Source organism: Otolemur garnettii, unplaced genomic scaffold (assembly GCF_000181295.1).
Source record: "Otolemur garnettii isolate 467f Iridium unplaced genomic scaffold, OtoGar3 scaffold00012, whole genome shotgun sequence".
Taxonomy (NCBI): domain Eukaryota; kingdom Metazoa; phylum Chordata; class Mammalia; order Primates; family Galagidae; genus Otolemur; species Otolemur garnettii.
The window spans coordinates 24,130,880-24,145,284 of NW_003852407.1; the positions used below are offsets into that span (position 1 = coordinate 24,130,880).

Consider the following 14,405-nt stretch of genomic DNA (forward strand, 5'->3'; position numbering starts at 1 on the left):
CTCCACATATGTGAACTTCTTCAATCATCAGACATGATTCTATAAGTTTGTTTGTTAACCTTATTTCTCAGAAGAGGAAACTAAGGGGTTATAACCCACCGAAGGCCACCCAGACAGGGAACAGGAAAATTGGTTCCCAACATCCATGGTTTCTGGCATCAGTGTTCCAGACTCAGCTCTGGCCTTAATTAGCTTGTCGTGCTTGAGTAAGTTCCAAACACTCATCAGCCTCAGTTTATAAAATAAGAAAACTGGTCTAATTATCTTCTGCTCAATCTCGCCATTGCCTTTTAACTCAACAACCAGTGAGTACTTAAGCTGTCCCCCAAACTTCAGATTTGCTAGTTCCTGAGAGTAAATTCTGTGAGAGCTTAGATAAGGTGTCTGTCCTTATTCACAGTGTATGATGTAAAATTTGCATTCCATTATCTGAGATACCAACAAATTATTCAAACATAAAGTAAAGCTGTTTTCCAAAGTTCTCATCTCTTTATTTATTTTCCTTTCTATACTTCCGCTCCAGCATCTTCTGTGCTTCCGTCCCCCCCCCCACCATCTCTCTGCAGAAGACCGACCACCTGATACTTACGTCTTCCGTTTTCCAGAGCTCTATTTTTGCCTCCTTCGTTATGTTTTATGGGTATTTTAAACTGCTGAACGGAGATGATCATCCCACATCCGCGGTTACTCACCAAGTTTACTTCTTTAAATTGGACCTGTTTCCTTATTCCCATCTTGGCATCAAGAGCATCTTCTCCCAAGAAGGGGAGCTTAAAATCTCACTTGATTCCTTCCTGCCTGACTACCTCCCGCATCAGCTTTGCCACGCCCATTCCACTCGCACGGTGAGTCTCACACTCCCAGGACCCCCCTAAGTAGGATATTGTGAGATGAATCCTACAACACCGTTTGTACCACTCCCTGACTCAAAAGTCTTCAAGCACTTCCTTATTGAATACGTGTCAATCTTTCCTTGGGTACTTAGAGGCCTCTGTGCCCTTGGTCCCTGTTACACTTGTAGCTTTTTCTCTTACTACTCTCCAACGTATGGACCACACTTACGCCCAGAAGGGCTATTTACCATTCCTTACACATCCCTTTCCCGGCTTCGTGTTTTTGTTCAAGCTCTTCCTTCTGCGTATCATGGCCTTCTCCTAATCTGCGGCTGTCAATATGGAATGTTCTTGTGCAGATGGAACACTGTCACTTCTATGAAGCACTTGTGCCCATTTCCCACATTTCGTGACCTCTCCTTCACTTTTTCATTTGTGCCAATCTTGTGGAAAATTTCAATCCCTTTCATTCATTTTAGAGTTAAAGAACATAAGCAACTGGAAGCAAATGTAGCATTTACAACCTTGTTGTTATGCATTAAAGACAAAGCAAAAAGCAGAAAGGTAGAACAATTCACCAAATACCATACAGCCACAGTGGCAATGTCAAGACTAGAGAAGTAATTCTGTCTTAGTCTGACTTCTGCTGCTATACAGAGTGCCATAAATTAGGTAATTTATAAAGAAAAAAAACATATTTCTCACAGTGCTGGAGGCTGGAAAGTCCAAAAAGATGGGGTCCTGTATCTAGCAAGGGTCATCCCACAGCAGAAGAGGGTGCAGGCAACAGAGAGAGGAAACCTGGCCAAACTCGTCCTTGTTATCAGGAACCCTTTGCCATGGTAATGATATTAATTGAAGAAGTAATCTAATCACTTGGTAAAGGCTCCACTTCTTACTACTGTTACATTGACAATTAATTTTCAGTATAAGTTTTGGAGGGGAGATTCAGACCATAGCATTTTGCATCACTGGTTTAAATAAAATTCACGTCTGACTTTGCAATCCACTGATACGTATTTTACAGTTCCATAATTTGTTGTTAATATTTTTGTGTGTTTGAGCTCATCTTGTTTCCTCTGCTTTACTTCTGTAACTTCAGAGAACCTCGCATATTACCTTGTCCAGGATAGACACTCATTAAAATATTCTTGTAGGATCAAATTAACAAGTTTTGCTACAGTCAAAGCATCTCTAGGTTTGGGGAGGGTAATCTGAAACATCTCTGGCCTAAAGACCAGGGTAGGTGACAGCTCACCTATACCTTTGTTTACTGAAGCAATATTGTTAGATTGGTTCGAGTTAACATATTTCAGCTCATAAAAAGCTTAAAACTTGAATGCTGCAAGTATGTTTCCAGACAAGAAAAAGAGGCCAGCATTAATGCATCTATCTCTTAGACTGAATAAATTTCTGTGATTCCATTGCTAACTCGAACTCTCATTATTTAACTGTGCTTGAACCATCACTGTAATCACCTTGCACACTTTTTGGAATGAATTAAGAAATTAATAATCAGCAACTTAAATTTTCACCTCCTAACCATAAGATGTCCCCAGGTACTTTTCTGCCTCTCGTTGACAGGTGTGGGAGTGTACACACACACAGGCCCCCACGACATAACCCACACAGACACACACAATCCACTTGCACCACAGCTATCTCTGAAAAATGGGAAACTGCAGCTCCCGAGGGAAATTCTCTGATGGTGGTGAGAATTAAGCCATTTATTATTATGACGGTGGTAATTGTTATTACTATTGTCATTATTATTTAAAGTACAAATCGGGTGCCTGGCTTTTTCTGCAGTAGGGCTATAAAGTATGAATACAGATTCTAGAAATAAGGGATCAAAGTGGGAGCTTTGTGTGATACCTAAAAATCCCTGTTTCTAAATAGCTGTCAGTAGGGGATCAAAAGCAATTGATAGCTCTCTTTGGGACAAAAGTACCGAGATGACATGTCTATCCTATCTATATTAGTACCTGGTCTTCTGAGCCATCTGTCACAGACACAGACTGACTTCAACCAACAGTTTACATGGAACTCATTTTCTAGACAAAGAAACTGGGGCTTGACAGGGAATGAAGCATCGGATCAGGGAGAGAGCATTCTGAGCGCCGTAATTCACTTAGCCCTGGGGTTCCTGCACCCCTCATCCTTTTTATTCTCAGTGTTTCGGGGCATTGTTCCTTCAGTGTGCACTGAGTGGGTTGGAGGTAGGCAGGGCAGGTTTGATTGATACAGCAATTTGCATCTCAAGGCATCGCTCGATAAATACAGTGCAATGGAAGGCTACTCTCTCACCAGCCAATTTCCCCCCCTGGGCTGACTTTAGAAGCTCATTGATGTCACTTCCTTCCTCAGTCAGCAAGTGAATTTTCTTTAATTCTCAAGACCAGCTGTCCATGCTGTCAACAGAAAGTTATTAAAATTCCTTTAAAGTGAATAAAAATAGCCTAAAAGCAAATGTACTTGGAAACAGGAAAGAATCAGTATGCAAAGTCCACAAACCTCTGAGCAAAATAATGTTGATCCAACCAGAGATTTCAAACATTGTATATTCAAGATGCTAGGGAAAAAAAATAATTAAAAGATGCTAAACCACATACTCCTTAATCTTTTATTAGCAAAGGCTTATACAGTTCAAATTTATCCCCCTGAATTCCATTCCCCCTTTTCTAATATCATTTGAATAAATTTGGGAATGACTTAGGTTTTTTTCCCCCTTAAGTGGGATTCCCTTCTTTTTCTCTTGCACGGGCCAGAGAACATTGCCATCTCCACCCAGCTGAGACCATCCATACGCAGGGGTAAAACATTTATCAACAGCAGCAGTCGTAACCACCAGGGCCACAAAATAAAAGATAATTGAATGAAATGTTTTAATTTATTAGAGTTTTGATAGCTCAAGAGAAGAGATCATTTTTCTTATATTTAAATGGCTAGAATTCATGGATATGAACTATCCGGTTCCTAAGTTCCGCTGATCCTCACTGACTGCCTGACGCTGTTACTTTCTGAATCAGTCGCTGCCTTATCTTGTGGTCTCCCAGCAACTGAGCTCTTACCTGATTGCCTGAGTTGTACATTGCCTGGGACCCAAGTCTGTCCAAAACATAAACATCTTCCTTGCCAGTTGTATGGCCAGTAGTCATATGCCCCCTCTGTATGCCCTGAATGCTGGATGCCCTCTGAACCTTTGGCAAGGACCCCTATATCCAACCTGTCTTGTCTCCCAAGGTTTGTGGCTCGGGCCCCACTCCATCACTGGGCTGTCAGGTTCAGGCACACCGGTGCTGCCCTGCCTGCCACCATCGAGGCAACCCCCTTAATGATGTTCAATGCTGAACAGTGCAATGAAAAAGGAGCCTATAGACTTTTTGTAGTTGTGCCAAGAAAACTTATTTTAATAGAGAATAGTTTAGTGAAGGAAAATGGTGGAAATTTGGGTAAATTCAAAGCAAAAAGACAATTGTTATTTGTCTTCAAAAAAAAGTGAAAAGCACAACCTTCTAGGTTACCTAGAATTAATTCTCAGTCTTTCACTTCAGTTCCCACCATTTGGAACATGTGTTGCTGATACAGAATGAAGATGTAATAGATGTGTATAAAGTGGAGGGGAAGGACTTTTCACATGATCTCTGTTATTAGGGAACTCAGAAATTCTTGAAAAATCAATTGAGGACTAATATAAAACAAAGTACAATAGAACCTCCATAGCTGACCACCTCCCTACATTGACACCGCCTTCAGTTGACCTAATTTTCATAGACTGGACATGCACCACATGTACATACCAGTAGTAAGTAGGCCTAGTTCCTTATGTTGACCACCTCCGTATGTTGAATAGTTAGTTCCAGGCCCTTAAGTGGTCAACTTACAGAGGTTCTACAATACTCGGTGTGGCCCAGAACTTGTCAGTGGTTGACCTCAGACCCTAACACGATCCATCTAATGATTTTTAACCCGGGTACCTTTTCTTCATAAGGGAGCTGGGAACAGGACTAGTTGCCTTCAACTGTGCTGGAGGCCAGAACAAGGCTCCACCCACTGAAAGAACAATCAGGATTCCCTACATATGTGTGTGAACACCTAGAGTTTGCCAGCTCTGACCTGGGTCCTGAGGATACAACAAACAAAAGGGACATAGCCCTTGATCTTAAGGAGCTTATAGAATAAGAAGCAAGCAAAGAAGTAAGAAAATCTCCAAATAAAATAATTGATAAGTGGTACAAGATAAACAAATAATAAACTGAGGTCAATAATCACAAGAAAACATGGGGTGACCAGGGAAGAACCTTGGAGTCTTAATATTAAATTAAGACTTTAAAAAATGTGAAAGAGTCAGCCCTGCAAAGTTGGAGAGACAATAGCACGTGCAAAGGACCAGAAGCCAAAAAGCCCCAGTGTAGATGCAGGTGGAAAGAGGGGGAAACAGACAGCAAAGTAGGGTTGGAGAGAGGGTGCAGGACATGTGAGATGGAGTAAGGAGTTTGGAGTGAGCCAAGTGGAGGCAGGGCGACCCCAGAAGGCTTAAGTTATGATCCAGGGGAGATATATTGGTGGGCTCAGCAAGGCTGTGGGCAGGTTGGCATGAATGGTAGATAATCCCTGAATACACTGACACTACTGCCCATGAACTTCAGCCTCCACCTCCCTACAGCATTATTGGCCACCCTGAGCCATTTCTGGTCCCTGTGCCTCTTCACAAGCCATGGCTACAGCTCTGCACTCCTTTGCGAGGTGAAGACAAGGCTTCAGTTCACTGTATCAAACTTGCCATTTCAGATCACTATCCTGGCCCTCTTCCCCAAATTCTCAGTTGGTTCCTTCAATTAAAACTGTGTTCCCTGGTTGTTCATGCATAAGTTAAAAAGGAGTATAACTGTGCTTAATGGCGGCATACCTCCCAGCAACCTGTTTGTTCCCCAAGACTAGTCACTTTGGTCATTCCCTCTCTGTGTGCCCACAGCAAGTCCTTCCTAACTTTATTGAACACTTCTCAGCAGGTGTTACTATTTATCCCTACTTATCTCTGCACTTGACCCTGACCTTAAGGGCAAGGCACTCTGCTATATATATCTTTGCATAACCAGCATTTTGAAGGTATCAGATGTAGTGAATCTATTATTATATACTTTTGGAATGAACACACTATTCTATAAGATATTCGACTTACACCTTCAGTTCATGGAGTTAGAACAAAAGGCTAGACAACTAATGAGCCTGGAGTTTTGCACGGCTTATTTCCAGGGCAGCTGGAATATAAGAAATTATTTCATATTAGGGCTTACCATTCAAAATAGATTTTAATCTGCAGATTTTTGCAAATCTGTGCATAGCCACAGAAAGTCTGTTAGCCTCCTGCCACCTTCTCATTTTTCTGGGTGTTAGCATTCTTCTGAGGAGAAGATTCATAGCTGCTCTCAGACTCTCAAATGGGCCTGTTTTCTGAAAGAGGTTAAGAACCACCGTTTGAAACTGATTAGGCAACAAAAGAACTTCCCCTCAAGATTTAGTCCATTTGAGATGATTAATCAAACTATGTACTATGGGAAGGATTAGTGAGTCTCACCACAGAGTTTGGAGAATTTGAGGCAGTTATTGTAGGATTAGAAGTCACAGAGAAATATTGCCAAGCATGGGTTGGGGTGTTCTACAACTTCCATTCCCAAGGGTCATGAATAGACAACAGTATTTTGACACCACCACCATCATAAAATGACCAATAGTGTCCTCAGCTTCTTTCAGCAGTTTATTCTACTCTGATGTTTGATGACATAGTGAGATTAAATTTTAAGGATTCTCACATAGCTAGTTCTGTGTTCCACTTAAACTACTACTCCAACAACCTTGTCAAATTTGAGCCCTATCACATTAAAAAAAAAAAAAAGGAACAACAATCTCTGCCTGGCAGGGTTGTTCCAGGAGTACAATGTCTGTGAAGTGTGTTGCACAGGGCCCACCCAGAGCAGTGACTTAGTGATGTCCTTCCTCCCTGCCCCTGGAGAAATAGCCAAAATAGAACATGAGAACTTGTTTGAATTAGTTTCCTATTGTGAAAATTCAGTGCTTAATACAGCACAAATCTGGGGATCTTACAGTTCTGGAGGTCTGAAGTTCAAAGGTCTCACTAGACTAAAATCAAAGTGTCCAGAGGCTCTCAGGAAGAGTCCACCTCCTCCCCTTTCCCAGCTTCTAGAGACTGCCCACAGTCCTGGGCCCACAGTCCTGGGCTCACAGCCCTTTCAAGTAGCAACATCACTCCAACTGCTGTTATCTCCTTCTCTCTGCTGTTGATTCTCCTGCCTCTCCATTATAAGAACTCTTATGATAACACTGGAAACACCCAGATTAATCCAAGATAATCTTTCTATCTCCAGATCTTAACTGAATCACATCTGCCAAGTTGTTTTTCCATGTAAGATACAATATTCATGTAAGATACCATATCCATGTAAGATACCATATCCATGTAAGTTACCATATTCACAGGTTGCAGTGATTAGGATGTGGGCATTTTCTATTAGCCACAACTGGCGTGTCACATTCTGTAACCTATAAATATCTTCATTTTATTTGTGGGCACTAGCCTCGCGTAGTAACTTCCCTTTAAGTTCTGTTCTTTCCTCTATTGTATCTTTAATAGTGTCGTCATCTACAAGTTCTCTTAGCTGAATACCTGAGGGCTGCCTTTGCTTTATGCTCCTGAACTTCCCATATCTAATCAGTCTCCAGAGCAACCTCAAAAATGCCACCTGTAGGCCAGGGCTGTAATCCTAGCACTTTGGAAGGCCAAGGCAGGAGGCTCACTTGAGGACAGGGGTGTAAGACCAGCCTTGGCTGCATAGCAACACCCCGTCTCTATAAAAAGTTTAAAAATTATCCTGTTGCAGTGGTGGGCACCTGTGGCCCTAGCTATATGAGAGGTTGAGTCTGGAGGATCACTTGAGCCCTTGAGCTGGAAGCTACAGTGAGCTATGATCATGCTACTACACTCCAGCCTGGGTAATGAAGCAAGACTCTATCTCTTAAAATGAAAGAAAGAGAGATAGAGATGGGGGGGGGGAGGAAGGAAAGAAGGAAGGGAGGGAGAGAGGGAGATAATGAGGGAGGAGAGAAGGAGATGCCACCTGCTGCAGGCATCCCTCCCTTCCTGTTCTCACTGCCTAGGCTCATGCCCTCATCCCTCCTGGCTGGACTCTACATATACTCGATGCTCTTTTTGGCACCCACCTCCCATACCCCTTTAACTTACCTTTCTCAAGAACTGCTTTGATCACCTCATCCCCTTTTCAAAGACTTTTTCTGGCCTCTACTGCCTCCAAAGCTCCCTACCTCAACCCAAGTCAAAAACTTCCCCAAGCTGATGTCTTTCTCTCCTCCCATGCCTAGTACTCTCCACCTGCTGGAGTCCATCGTTATAGTACATAAGCCACAATTCACCCAACACACCCCACTCCTGTCTGCCTCTGAGACTTTACTGGCCCTGCCCAACTACCTGGAATGTCTCTCTCTCATCCTTTGCCTGCAAAATTCTCACAAATCTGGGAAGGAATGGATATTATTAACTCTTTGTTTTAGATAGTCAAACAAGCCAGAGAATTAAGTAACTAGCCCCAAATCAAACATCTAGTCATTGGAGAGCTGTCAGTAGGTGGCAGGCTGTCCTCCACTTCACTTTCTAGAATTCAATCAGATGCTGTGTTATTGGGCTCTTATTTTTCTCTTGAATACCTTCGGATTTATTATTTTGACTCTTATTTTTCTCTTGAAATTCTCCAGATTTCCCTTGGTCCCTAATGAAACAAAATAAAGGTTTCATAGTGCTGCTAATGCCCTGACATCCTGTCCAGTCTGTTTTCTAGTTAATCAGAGCTAAGTGGTCTTTTAAAAATACAAATCCGTGTATTCCATGCCATTCTAAGGCCCCTGCCCACATCCTGGCCTTGATCTGCTTGATGGCCAAGTTTCCACTGTTTTTGAGGTCATCATAAATCTCCCAAAATGGTCCACATGGGCTTATTTGCTGTGTGTTTCCCACCTGCCCAGACAATCTCCCCCACCCCATTCACTTCACCCCTGTCTCACTAGCTTCCTTTCCAAGCCATGAACCCAGCAGCTGCCTCCTGTCATGTGGCCTTTGCATGTGCTCTTTCTTCTGCCTGAGTGTTCTTCCCCCTCTTCTTGGCCAAATTACCTCCCCATCATCTTTCAGATTTCAAAAGTCACTTCTTTGGGGAACCAAACTTAGAATACTGGTGGTCTGTCTAACTTAAAAGTCTGAGCTTTTCCCACAAATCAGGTCACCTCTTCTTTAAACACTCTGCGTATATTGTGACAAAAGAAATATAAAATTAAAATATATCAAAAATAACTGATTGAGCATTGCCCTTAAAAAATCGAGGTGGTAACCCTCAGAATGGGAAAAGATATTTGCTGGTTATGCTTCCAACAAAGGTCTTATAACCAGAATCCACAGAGAACTCAAGTGTAGTAGCAAGAAGAGAACAAGTGATCCCATCGCAGGGTGGGCAAGAGACTTAAAGAGAAACTTCTCTGAAGAAGACAGAGGCATGGCCTACAGACATATGAAAAAATGCTCACCATCCTTAATCATCAGAGAAATGCAAATCAAAACCACTCTGAGATATCATCTAACGCCAGTTAGATTAGCCCATATCACAAAATCCCAAAATCACAGATGCTGGCGGGGTTGTGGAGAAAAGGGAACACTACTACACTGCTGGTGGGAATGCAAACTAATACGTCCCTTTTGGAAAACCATATGGAGAACACTCAGAGATCTAAATATAGATCTACCATTTGATCCTGTAATTCCGCTGTTAGATATATACCAAGAAGACCATAAATCACGCTATAATACAAATATCTGTACCAGAATGTTCATTGCAGCCCAATTCACAATCGCTAGGTCATGGAAGAAGCCCAAGTGCCCATCGACCCATGAATGGATCAATAAATTGTGGTATATGTACACCATGGAATACTATACAGCCACAAAGAAAGAGGGAGACTTTGCCTCCTTCATGTTTCCATGGATGGAGCTGGAAAATGTCCTCCTTAGCAAAGTATCTCAATAATGGAAGAAAAAGTATCCAATGTACTCAATACTATTATGAAACTAATTGTTAGCTATCTTAGGAAAGCTACAATCCAAATGGAGCCCTAGACTACGAGGAAAGAGGAGGGGGGGAGGAGAGGGGAGAGGATGGGTGAAGAGAATGATATTGTGAGGATCATGCCTATAATTTATCCTATTAGGGTACATGTGAATTTGTCTAAAGGTTGAATATAAATGTCTTAACACAACAATTATGAGAAAAACATGATGGCTATGTTAGCCAGTTGGATGAGAGTTTTCCAAACTGCATATAGAAGCAACACACTGTATCCTATGATAGAATTAATGTACACAATTATGATCTAATAAAAAATAAATTTAAAAAAAATGGAGGTGGTTCTTATCTGGAAACTCCAAGATTGACCCCAAGCACTTCCTGAGGACAGTGTCATTAAACAGCCCTCTCTGAATCCTGCCATCCTGTTTTCTTTGTTTTTTATATTTTTACCATGTCCTCTATGGCACCTAGCTGGGTACTGAATACTAGTAAACGTTTAAAGTATATAGTTATTAATGGTTGATTAATTTGGTAAGTTTCACCTATCACATTGTCTTTTGAAGACAGTTCGGCAGTTTTCAACTAAACATGCAAGTAACGTGCAACCCGGCAGTTTCACTCCCGAGCGTTTATTCCAGGAAATGCAGACTTACCTTCACCTAAGAACCTGTAAGCAAATGTTTATAGCAGCTCTAGTCATAATAGCCAAGACCTAAAAACTACAGCGATCTCAGTGAGTGAATGGCTAAGCAAACTGCTACATCCACATCTCAGAATACTACTCAGCAGTCGGAAAGAGGCAACTGTGGACACAGCAGTGTGACTGAATCTCCAGGGTACTGTGTTTAGTGAAAGAGCCTGTCCCCAAAGGTCATATACTGTAGGATTCCATTGATACATAATTCTTTAAAAGATAAAATTATAGAAATGGAGAACAGATAGGTGGTTGGCAGGAGTTAAGGAGGGAGTGAGGTGGGAGGGAAGTGATTACAAAGGGCAATGGGAGGGATCCTTATGGTAACAGAAACGTTCTTTGCTTTAACTACATCAACATCAACATTCTGATTGTAACATTGTATAATAATACAGTTTCTCAAGATGTTGCTACTGGGGGAAACTGGGTAAAGGGTATAGGAATCTCTATGTATTATTTCTTACAACGGCATGAGACTGTATAATTATCTCAGTTAGAATGAAAGTTTACATTTTCAAAAAGGACAGATTTAGTGAAATATATGCAACACAGCGAGGTGTTCACAAATGCATAATAATGGTGGAGCCACAAAATTTCTTTCTTTTCTTTTCTGGTGGATTTTTTTGTTGTTGTTATTATTTACTGCCACCAAAGATTTTTTTCCCCTTCTATTTAAGATGTATGTGACATTGACCACTTTCGAGCTATTTTCATAAAAACTGAAATTAGTTATTTTAGAATCCTTATTCATTCTGTCCCTCTGTTGCCTTCCCTACAATGGCGGAGTTTTTTCCATCCTAACCAAATTGCCACCTGCAGCGCTGTTGGTTTGTAGCTCAGTCTCTGGCAGTGGCATGACAACCAAGTATTGTAATGTTTTCATCGCTGCACAGGTAGGAGACAAGTTTTTTAAAGTAGCCCTTCTGCCACCGGCCACCTCACATCTCCTGATCTCGTTCTCAGGGTTCCATGAGCTCCGGGTTGGTATTAAGCTTCACAGACCTGTATTGTTTGGAAACCTCTGAATGGCTGTTTGAATTTTTCTTTAGTCCTTTTCATCTCTTCATCTTTTCTCAGCCAAAGTTTAGTCAATCGTGCTGATATGCCCCTTATTTAATTTCTGATCCATCTTCTGTGATCTTTGCCTAAGACGGTTTGTTTAGGTTTTGTTGTTTCTCCCCAGTTATCAGAGTGATTGTAAATGTCCACATCGTGGTGCAAATCCTCGCTCGGAAGCCCAGGACTGCTATGGGGTTTTGACTGAGTGCAAAACAGGATCGGTACTGTATTTTCATTATTTTCATCATTTAATGTAAAAATCTCTTTTCTCTTTCAGTGACTACAGAAGAAATCCGGGAAAATAATATCAACCAGGTATTTCCTCGTTTCTCATAAACCGTAATACAGATTTTGTTTTAAATGTTAATAGTTAAGCATTTATAAATGTGAAAGGAGAAGGTAATGTTAACCGTTGGATATGAGCAATATGTATGTTATCGGTTCTGAGAACAAATAATGGGCCATCTGCAGACGATCACGCACTCTCTTTGTCTCCTCCAATCCCCTTCCTTCCCTCCCTTCCCCGCATGAGAACCAGTGGAAATGGGACTCTGCCAGTTCCAACTTGCAAGTATCCCTCCGACCACATCCTGACCCTGCACTGATGCTATCATGGCAGCAAATAGACACTTTCATCTCCTTGCCCTTAACTAAGGTGACTCTCCTCTGTGATTTTCCCAGGTTTTAATTAGCTCAGCTGGAAGTCATTCCTCCCTAACAGCTAAGAACTGAAACAGACCACAAGTTGACTTTCTATTCTGGTCTTTTTCCACTCACAGTTGGCTTCACTATTTTCTCACCCAACCTTATTGCTAATCTATCCTTTTGTACGTTCAGGTGGGAGGAGCCCTTCTGTATAAGTGTTCAGGGCTCAGACCTGCAGCTGCACACACAAACCAAAGGCTGTCTTGCCTCAAACCCCCCGCCCCCATCTTTCTATAGGCCAGTTATGCTGCAGTATCTCCAAATCCCACCTTTGCCCCTGGACTCAGAGACGCAGAGAGTGCAAACATTTGGCCTTTGGCAGCATCCACTCCAGTTTCACTCACATGTACAAATCTCTACCTGTTTGTTTGTTTGTTCTTCCTCTGGCATAAATTATAACTCACCCTTGCCAAGGAGAAGAATGATAAGTCCACATTTACACCAGTCAAGGGTGCTTTTTTCAAAGTCTTCTAAGTACACGCCAAAATAAATTCTCATCAGTCCCCCCAAATAAAGTTCTAGCTTTAACCAATCTGTGCCGCTTGCCCTATTATTCATCAAACTTTGAAAACAGTTACTCACTTGGCTAATATACTATCCTGCAAATTCTGTAAGCAAAATTTATGTGTATCAGGTGCCAATTCGCTTTTGAATATAATATAATTTATAGGTAGACCTTCTAGTAGCCTCCATTTTAATGCTTGAAAATAACCGTCGTTGCATAAAGGCAAAATCAGTTGGCCATTTCAAATAGTTTATTTGCCTTGTGAACTTAGTTTCCTTATCATTGTATTTTCGGTTATTTATGTGTACTCCAGGGGCTTGGTAAGGCTGAGCAAATAGTTAACCAGTAAAGTTAATTGCTGCCATTTTTATTTATTTAAGTCACATAGACAATAGTTTTCCTAATAAAGCGAACTGTTTTCCTTATTAACTTAACAAGTTAAAGCTGTTGGCTGAAAAGTGTACTTGGGTCACTTCTTAGGGGTAGATTTTCATTTCCTGTTTTTCCTTCTTTCTACATTTGGCAAGACTAATAGAATGTGTAGACAACAAAATAGAACACCAAATATTTACTCATAATCTTAAATATTGATTGGAGGCCAAATAAAACCGTAATGGTTTCCAGTCTCAATAGAAGAGAACAAATCTTTATGTCTTAACTGAAAAGAAGGTCTTTTGTATTTTAATTATATACAGCCATTCTCAGGAGAGACGGCTGTATTGTCTAATCATTGTTTACCAGCTTATATTTCTAATCCTATGATGAAACTTCTATTTATTCTTCTCCCAAGTCGAGAAGTGTTCCCCACCCTCAAAAATGCACTGATAGTACAGTTCAAAACGGCATCTTCCAATTTATCTAAATTCTGGCAAAGAGTGAAGGAACGAATTTCTTTTTCAAATTACTCAGCCACTAGAAGAATTTGGCTCTCAAAAAACATTTTTGAAAGCCCACTTTGGATAATCAATACAGTGTTTTTGATCAGAAAGGAATGCAAAATGGATCACGGCTAAGCGTGAACCTTGCCCCCCAGTCCTTCCCGCTGGGCACTGTATATTGTGTAATTCAATTGAAATTGAAAATCGGGTCCCTTTTTTCTTCCATTAGGCAGTCTCTGAGTCGAGCGCCTGTGTGAGCAATCAGGGCGGGAGTGGAGGCAGAGCTCTCGCCCGCTGGCCAGTGTCCAGCCTGCGTGTTTAGCCCGCAGCTATCTGAGCACACCTGAGCTCTGAGAACAAACAAGCATCTGAGTCCTCTGGGAGCAAACGCTGGATTCTTTCCTGTGTAATTCACTGGGGAAATTAGTATGCTTTTAAAAAGTAACTTGTGAACACAGCTTGTTTACGCGCAAGAGGATGAAAATGAGCAGTGAACGGCTTGGCTGTGCCGGACCCAGAATGGGATGAAGGCATGACCCATTTTTTTTTCAGCTGTCTCTTTGGCAGTTCAATGCTGCAGTAATT

General features: G+C 41.5%; 1 protein-coding gene across 1 annotated transcript in view; it reads left to right on the top strand.

The window, feature by feature from the left end:
• CHST9 (carbohydrate sulfotransferase 9) overlaps positions 1 to 14,405 on the top strand; it is a 272,753-nt gene that overhangs the window by 236,066 nt on the left and 22,282 nt on the right. The window contains exon 5 of the mRNA XM_003784769.3: positions 12,010 to 12,047. Within this exon, the coding sequence (XP_003784817.1) occupies positions 12,010 to 12,047 (38 nt within the window). The remainder of the gene's footprint in view (positions 1 to 12,009; positions 12,048 to 14,405) is intronic.